Source organism: Narcine bancroftii, chromosome 5, assembly GCF_036971445.1.
Source record: "Narcine bancroftii isolate sNarBan1 chromosome 5, sNarBan1.hap1, whole genome shotgun sequence".
In the NCBI taxonomy this organism is placed as follows: domain Eukaryota; kingdom Metazoa; phylum Chordata; class Chondrichthyes; order Torpediniformes; family Narcinidae; genus Narcine; species Narcine bancroftii.
Genome location: NC_091473.1, coordinates 93,998,527 through 94,007,960, shown reverse-complemented (window position 1 = coordinate 94,007,960; position 9,434 = coordinate 93,998,527). Strand labels below are relative to the sequence as shown.

Here is a 9,434-nt window from a genome sequence, read left to right as displayed (position 1 = left end):
CTAGGAGCTCCTGGCGCTGTATTTGGCCATCCGCCATTTCACCTACTTCCTAGAGGGGAGGCTGTTCACAGCCTTTACGGATCACAAGCCCCTCACTCAAGCACTGGCGATGGCCAAGGATCCGTGGTCCACCAGACAGCAGCACCACCTCTCGTACGTGTCTGAGTTCACGACCGACATCCGAAAGGGCCGGCAAGGACAATGTAGTGGCGGATGCGCTCTCCCGTCCAACCATCAACACTCTCATGCCCAGCCTGGATTACGAGCAACTGGCTCAGGGACAGAGGAATGATGTGGAGATGCAGGCCTTGCGGACCGGCATCTCAGGCCTCAAACTCAAGGAATGGATGCCCAGCAGCCAGGACTCATTGCTCTGCAGCGTCTCAACAGGCATGCTGCGCCTGGTGGTCCCACCACACTGGAGAGTGAAGATGTTCAGTCTGATCCACAACTTTGCTCATCCAGTGGTAAAGACAACTGTGCTTATGGTCACGGAGCGGTTTGTGTGGCATGGGCTGAAGGAGGTGGCGAAACTGGCCAGGAATACTACCAAGTGCCAGACCTCCAAGATTCAGCGACACACATGAGCCCCCATCCAGAACTTCGATCCGGTGGTTCGCAGAGTCCAACACATCCACATTGATGTCGTTGGGCCCCTGTCGGTGTCCAAGGAGGCTCGTTACATCCTCACGGTGGTGGATTGGGCCACATGGTGGCTGGAGGCTGTCCCGAATAAGGAGGCCTCTGCCGAGATGTGCGCCAGGACTCTGGTCAGCCAATGGATTGCCCATTTCGGAGTTCCGGCGCACATCACTAGCAACAGAGGGGCGCAGTTCACGTCTGCCCTGTGGACTCAGATGGCAAAGCTCCTGGGGGGTCAAGCTCCACCACACCACAGCATACCACCTGCAGTCTAACAGGTTGATGGAGAGGTTCCACAAGCACCTGAAGGCATCGATTATGGCCAGGCTCTCTGGACCAGACTGGCCGGACGAACTACCCTGGGTCCTCCTCGGGATTAGGACAGCACCCAAGGAGGACTTGCAGGCTTCAGCAGCGGAGATGGTCTATGGCGCACCGCTTTCTCTGCCGGGTGAGTTTTTCGGCCCAGACCCTGACACCACAGCCACCGACAAAAACCTGCTGGTGGACCTATGCAGGCGACTGGCCTCCCTAGCTCCGCCACCCCCAGCACGCCACAGCACCCATCTGTTTCATCTCCCCAAAGAGCTCGACTTGGCACAGTTCGTTTTCATGCAGAGGGGACCACAAGGTACACCACTACAGCGACCATACGAGGGGCCATACAAAGTCTGGCGGAACCTTCACCCTGGACGTTGGGGGGGAAGAGAGGAACTTTTTACGGTGGACTCCCTGAAGACTGCCCACCTGGACTTAATCACTGCCGGTGCAGACGGCTGTGCCCAAGCACTGGGGGCGGCCCTGGGTGGGGTGGGAGTTGTGTGGCAGCGCACATCCTCATGTCGAACTGGCCCCGCTTGTATCGCCACGTACCGGGGCAGCCATCGGGAAATGGCGTCGTCAGAGGTTTCTGACTCCAGCATCCCTTCCAGTGCACACCCTGGGCAGCGATTATGATGTCACAATAAAGGTGCACACTGAATTTGAATAAAAAGTCATTAATGACCCTCAACGTGGTGGCTGTGTCTCTCTCACTGCTCACACTCCCTCTGTATTGTTTTGTAATGTACAACCTTCAGGACTATCCACAACTCCATTCTTCACAAACTTACTGACCCATTCTTCTGCTTCTTCATCCACATCATTTATAAGTATCACAAAGAGCAGGGGTGAGGTAAAGGGAGATAGGTAGGGACAAAGGTGACCAGTGCTGGAATTTGATAAGGATGTCAATAGTGTAGAGTGAGATCAGATGAAACCATAGGAGGGAGATAGGGATGGAAGAGGAAGGGAATGAGAATGGATGGGGGGTAGGGGGGAGAGGAGGTCAGCACAACCACATGGACAAAGGATTCATATTTGCTGCACTGTTCTCCAGTGGAAGTTCAAAATTCCAGATGGCAGAAATCTGGACCACCCAAGAAGCTGGACTTTTCAAAAACTCTCAAAAAATTTAGTGGGCTTTTGTGTGAGTGCACATATGCATAAATGGTACAGAGGTCCAGTGGAAACAAGCAACCATACTTGTTGACTTTATTTTTCTTTAAAACAGTTTGTTTTCATAAATGAAGCATGCTGTATTTGCTAATGAATAAACAATCAAAATTTACCAGATCATCTCTTTATTCTTCCTGAAATTTGAATTTTAAAAGTACTGCCTAAGAATCTGGAGAATCCAAACTGACCCAATCCCTGAGCAGTCTGGATTTTCAGACTTCTACTGTATGTTCAAATCTGGATATTATAGCACTGGATTCATCCAGCATAGATCAAACATCTTGTGTTTGGCACTTTATGCCCTCATAAATAAAACCTCCTCTAACTATTTCATTAATCAATCTTGCCATTTTCAAATATATTTATGTAATATATTCAGTTTTCTCTGACATTCCAGTCATATGAGTGTAACTGGGCAGCACAGGCTTATGGGCTGAAAGGGCCTGGTACCATGCTGTATGTCTAAATTCAACACTACTGTTTAGCTTCTATTTTCTCGTAGCAAAACATATCCACTCTGTTGAACTGCACCTACCAGCTGTCCATATCCTCTTAGGCTACAGGCTCATTTAATTCATTTTTGCATTCATCCCTTTAAAATGCCTAATTTTATTACCAACATGAAATGAAGTACATTAGAATATAATAACCTTGTAAGGAATAATCAATTAACCAAAACTTAAATTATTTTTTATTGAAAAATATCACAATTAGTTCTTGCACAATTTCATTTTGTAATATGTATCTCAACATGTTGCAGATTTCTTATCAAAAATATCAAGAAAATGCAGCATATAATCAGGACTGTGACTCAGCAATACTGAGGGACAACATTTTATGTACAAGCCGATTTTTTTTTGCTGCAGTGATACAATACCATACAAAAAGCTTCATTAATGAATTTATCTTATAAAAACTATGTCCCCAACAACAGATCTGGTCAGTGTAAAACCACTACCTCTTTAAATATTTTAAACATTCCATCATTTTAATAATTTAAAAAAAGTTGTACCAAAATGGAATGAATCAAACATAATTAGATTCTTGGTATATTTATTAATTTCCCTCCTTCCACAATAAAGCTTAGCAACTGTACAAATTTTACATAAATGACAGCAAGGAAACAAGTATTTATTCAAAACAATCCTTCCAAATTCTATGTAGAAATATGGCAAAAATACAATGTATTTTGAGCCCACATAATAAGAATCTTTTACATATATATATGTATATATTAACATATATCAAGAGAGAGAGAGAGATATATATGTATAAAAGACATCACTGATGTCAATGACTGAATTTATACAAACCAACCCAATTATTAATCAGGTTTTCTTTTCAAGACAACTGAAAGTGGGTTAATACATTTTTAGATTTGTTGAGCATCCAATCCAACAGGCATTTGGTGTCTTGAGTCAGTCAGAATTAACAAGCTCTCAGAGGCATCAGATTTCACATGCAGGCTTGTTTCTGAAATACTTACACTGTTCTTCTCAACTCCAGAGTCACCTTCTGTTTTCAAATTCTTAGTTGATCTTTCACAATTTGATTCAGACTCATTCTTTTCATTTTGTGCAATTACCAAACTGAGATCAGAGAAACCATCTTTCTCGCAGCCATTTGTGCTCATTTTTTCAGGTTCTGGAATCGTTGAATTAATGATCGGTCCAATGTAGTTCAATTCCTTAATATCTTCATAATCATGCCACGGATCTGAAGTCTCAGTTGAACCATTGGCATTCATCCCTGGATCAGATACAAAATAAAGATTTCAGTTTGTTCTTCATTCTAATACCTGCAAGTATTTGACAAAGAGAAAGCAAAAGTTGTTTTTGTTTCAAGCAGCCATCATGTATTTTTTTTTGGATGAAACATGAAAGATTTGACAGGAGAAAATTTTGACGCATAAGCCAGTTTGAAGGTTGATTCTTCTGACTGTTTATATGAAAGTGAATAAGGTGCATGAGACTGAAAACATTCACATCACTGAAGTCCCTGTGTACCCCTGACAGAAGAAATCAACTACTCCTGCTGCTGAAATGTTCATAAAGGTCTCTAGACTAATTTTCCAATTTTTTACTGGTCAAATATCATCCATTCTCCATAATTGGAGTTCATTTAAAATTACTTTGTATACACCAATTTGCATCAGTTCCATTCACATATCATCCATATCTATGGTGACCTACCTTAGCTCCTGGTCTAGCAATGCTTCAATCCTTCAGTAGAACTTCACCCCCTAACTCTGAAATCTCCTTGAGTTCTAAAATGAGATTTTTGTCACCTCCTTATTCTGAACTGTTATTTAGGATTGATTTTAACATTGCCATGATTGCCCTAAAATGTGCAGTATCATTCCCTAAACCTTAAGTCACTCCTTATAACCTACCTTAATATGCAAGTGTCTTCATTAATAAGGTTCCTGTGAAGTCTCCTGTGAATTCTTACTACGATGAAGGTGCTGAGGAGATCCAATCTGGCAATCTCCCCTCCTCGTGCCAAGTGTCCAAATTTAACATGAATATATCATATTTCGACCAAATCACTGCTGCTCCCAGTTTCTACTTGGTTACATTTCTACTGCAACTGATGATACTGCACACTGTGACCAGGAATTCCCCTTAAAATGCACAGCGACATCAATCACAGCAGAAGCCTGCAGAGTGGTACCTGTCAGAGAAAGAAGAGGAGCAGTTGGGTAGGGAAGGGAAAAGGGCAACAAGATTTCTGTCAATGCCAGGATTTTGCTCCCGGTGCAAGATTCAAGGATGTTACTGAGCAGCCAGGGCATCCTGAAAAAAGGGGAAGATCCAGAAATTGTGATCTACATTGATATTAATGACGAGGTAGAAATAGGGATGAAGTTCTGCAGGGTGTGTTTATGGAGCCAGAAAAGTTAAAAAAAACAAAAGATAGTAATCTGAAGATTACTCACTGTGCACATGCTGACAAATACAAGAATAGGAAGGGAAAGTCAATGAATGTGTGGCTGGAGAGATGTGCAAGGAGATCTTTAGACTTCTCAAGCATTGAAACAGTTTTCAGTACAGATAGGACCTAAACAAAACCAGCAGATCACAATTCAGCCGAGCCAGACCAATATCCATACAGGAAAAGGATTCTTCCAAGTTCTGTAAATTCTGGAATTATCCTGTAGATTCAAGAGTAGATAATGTGACCCCAATGTTTAAGAAAGAAGGGAGAGAGAAAACAGGGAACTTTTCACCTGTTAGCCGAATATCAGTATCGGGAAGGTGCTGGAATCAATAAAGAATGTAAACATAAAGTGCATTGAAAACATTAATAGGATATTCAGAGTAATGAAAGGAATATCACGCTTTACTAATCTGTGGGAGGGTGTAACTGGGGGAAAAATATCAGGGAAAACCAGTGCATGTTGTAGATTTGGATTTCCAGAAGGTTCTCCACAGGTTGGTTAGCAAGGTTAGAACAAATGGAATTGGAAGCAAAACAATAACATGGATTGAGAACGGATATTGGACAGAAAGCAAAGAATAGAAATAAATGGATCCTTCTCAAGTTAGTTAGCATTCTATTGCTTGCTGCGCTTCAGCTCCAATTATTCTCAATCAACAATTTGGCTAAAGGGAGAACATACCATGTTTCCGAGCCTACTGTATGAGGCAAGACCACATAGACTGCAACTGATTTTTTTTTTAAGAATTTAGATGAGTGAAAGGATATCAATGAAATTCTTAAAGGGTTGACTGGCTAGATGCAAGAATGTTTCCCCTGAGTTGCCAATGGCCCCCTGGCCCATTTGACAATGAGAGATCAGCTCTTTATGACTGAAATGAAGAGAATTTTCTTCACTCTGTGCATAGGGAACCCAGAAAAATGTAGACGCTCAGTCATTGGACTTATTCAAAATATGGATCTATACATTTCTGGACATCAAGAAAATTAAAGGATACATGGCTAATACTGGAAAATGGTACCAAGTCAGAAGATCTATTATAATCCTGACAATAAAAGAGTTGGAGTGAAACACAAAAGTCTGCAGATGTTTTGATTTTAGTAAAAACTCAGAAATTCAGGAGGGACTCAAGAAGGTCTCACAGCGTCCATAGGAGGTAAAGATATATAACTGACATTTTGGACCTGAGCTCTTTAATGCAAAAGTAAAAGGCAGATAGGCATTTGAAAGAAACAGCTGGGGAGAAGGAAAGAAAAGGCAGGGGGAGGAGTACAGACCAATAGTCAAAAGGGTATGTTGGTCTGTTCTCCTCCCCCTACCTTTTCTTTCCTTCTCTCCAGCCTTTCAATTCAGGCGCCTGCAGGGAGGCTGCGTCCCTCCAGCATTTCTATATTTTTAATAGGAGAATTGGACCCACCCACTCCTTCTTGTTCCATTATTTTATTTTTTTATGTTAAGCAAGATAGCAGCAGTCACATGGATAGATGAAAATTGGAGTACATCTGATTAGTCCCTGAAAACCCAAATCCTCAGCTTTTTAATCTTTAAAAATTATAATTAAAAGGTTTTGAAAATGAATACAAAATTTGATATTAAAGAGGCATTTAGACAATCACTAAAGTGAGCACGGCATAGAAGGATACAGACCAAATGCAGGCAAAAGGGATGGGAAAAATTAGCACTATGGACTGTGGTGGGATGAACAGTCTGATACTGGGCTGCTCCATTTAGGACAAATAGATGAGTGCTCTGAGAGAGGGACAGAACTTGGAAGCTTTATTGACAATTTAAAATGGGCAAAAGGTTCAAACAAGTTTATATCTGACTATATATTTTGTATTTTTATTGCGCTGACTTAAAGATCTTATAAAATTAGAAAAATAATTAATTTGCCAAAATGGTAAATAGAATATAGCCTTCCATAGAACTGAGTAAACTTCCCAATTTCTACATGGAAAGAAAAATTACTTACTGCATATTACAAATAGCAAGCAAGCTTTTGCTCCTAACACCTTAACTAAAGAAAAAGATCCTGCCCATGCAATTTTTGCAGTTGTTTCAAGCTCAAACTTGAATATAAAGACAATATTGTTTCTCTTCATGGCTAGTGATAAATATTGTTGCATTCCACTTTAAAAACTAATATAGTTGAAGATTCATTGAAAGGTTAAAGTTTAAAAAAAATGAATGTGTCCTTTCCCCCACTCCTCTTTGTCTGCTTTAAATAATATCTTAACAAGTTTTAACTTATTTGACTTTATGCAAAAACAAATGCACCAAGAATCTAAATTTTGAAAGCAATTAAAATTTATAATTAAATATGCATTTATTAGTCACCAGTTGATCAGTTTATTCTCAAGTACATTGTGACAGTCTATGCCTGCATTTGTTGTGAAGGGTACACATTTTTTAAAAGTAGGCACCCGAATGATATAAATCTAAACTTACACTATTCTGTCTACATATTTATTTATTATCTAATTAAGTAATTCAGAAATGAATCCTGGCTGAAAACTGAAAACTAGAGGGGTTCACTTTATGACGAACAGGGCAGGTGAGTCTACATTATGCTACAATGACCTGTGAGAAAACTACACTATTTGTCACAAAGGAATGAAACTATACAAGATGCTCATCCTTCAGGTTATGCTCCAAAGTACCAAAAGTATCTGTTCTTGGTCTCATGCTATACTGTTTGTCCATCTTCCTCAGCTTTAGACAGACATCATGGAAACCGTTCTTTTGTCTCATCCATCTGTATTTATTTCATCTTCCAGTCCATGGTCTGTAGATTTCCGTGCCTAGGCAATTTAAGGACATCGCCTAGGCTTCTCTAGAAGACATTTAAATGCAGACCACCACTCTCTGCAAGTGTATTCCTGCTATTTGCCACTCTCTGGGTGACCAAGTTCCTCTGAATTTCTCACTGCTTGCTCTGAATCCATGTCCTTTTGTCTTATTCATACCTGATAAGGGGGAAAAGATTCCTGCAGTCACATTAAGTATACCCTTCAATTTTATATATTGCAGTCATGTTCCCTCTTAAACTTCATTCCTTCTTAAATACCGGGTAACAGTCCAGTGAATCTTCTCTGCATCCTCTCTAGCACTACCACATTCTTCCTATACTGTCTGACTGTAACTGCACACAGTACTCCAGCTGAGATCCAGCTAATAGCTGGAGAATAACTTCTCTGTTCCTGTATTCATTGACCTAATTAATGAAAGCCAGTATCCCATATATCTTCTTAACCACATTATCTACTTGTGCAGTCTGTTTCTAGGATCATTGGACTTTAATACCAAGGACCCTCATTCCTTAACATTCCCCAAGGACCTTGGCATTCATGGTGTATGTCCCAGCCTCATTAGTATTAGAACCACACAACATTACAGCTCAGAAACCAGTCCCTTCAGCTCTTCTAGTCTGCACGGAACCATTTTTTTGTCTAGTTCCACTGACCTGCACCCAGTCCATAGCCCTCCATACCTCTCCCTTACTCTTCTTAAATGTTAAAATTGAGTCCGCATTCACCACTTTAGCTGGCAGCACATTCCACACTCCTACCACTCTGAGTGAATAAATTCCCCATCATGTTTCCCTTAAACCTTTCCATTTTCACTCTTAACCCATGTCCTCTGGTTTGTATCTCACCTACTCTCAGTGGAAAGAGCCTATCTACATTTACTCTGTCTAGCCCCCATATAATTTTAAAAACCTGTTTAAACTTTTCCTGTAACTCAGTTCCTGAAGTCTGGGCAACATCCTCATAAATCTTTTCTGCACTCTTGCTATCTTATTGATAACTTTTCTGTTGTTAGGTGACCAAAAACTGCATACAATCCTCCAAATTTGGCCCCTCCAATGTCTTGTACAACTTTACTTGGAGTATTATGTCCAGTTCTGGTCTCCAAATTTGAGGAAGGACATTCTCGCTATTGAGGGAGTGCAGTGTAGATTCACAAGGGTAGTTCCTGGGATGACAGGATTGAGATATGCCGAAAGATTGGATAAACTGGGGATGAATATGTTGGAATTTAGAAGGATGAGATATACAAGATTATTAAGTGATTAGACACCATAGAAACTGATTACATGTTCCCGACGTTGGGGGAGACTAGGACTAGAGACCATAGTTTAAGAATACAGGGAAGGCCCTTCAGGAGTGAGATGAGAATTTTTTTTATACTCAGAGAGTTGTTGGTCTGTGGAATGTATTGCCGCAGAGGGTGGTAGAGGCGGGTTCTCTGGATATGTTCAAGAGGGAGTTAGATAAGATTCCCATGGGCAGGGGAATTAAGGATTATGGGGAGAAGGCAGGAACAGGGTAGTGACAGTGGAAGATCAGTCATG

At 41.0% G+C, this 9,434-nt stretch overlaps 1 protein-coding gene across 6 annotated transcripts in view; it reads right to left on the bottom strand.

Annotated features, from left to right (window-relative positions):
- Positions 1 to 2,812: 2,812 nt before the first annotated feature.
- LOC138763727 (mesoderm induction early response protein 1-like) overlaps positions 2,813 to 9,434 on the bottom strand; it is a 94,579-nt gene continuing 87,957 nt past the window's right edge. For all 6 annotated transcript variants that reach the window (XM_069938378.1, XM_069938379.1, XM_069938381.1 and 3 more), the window contains one exon: positions 2,813 to 3,888. In XM_069938378.1, the coding sequence (XP_069794479.1) occupies positions 3,512 to 3,888 (377 nt within the window). In that variant the 3' untranslated portion in view covers positions 2,813 to 3,511. The remainder of the gene's footprint in view (positions 3,889 to 9,434) is intronic.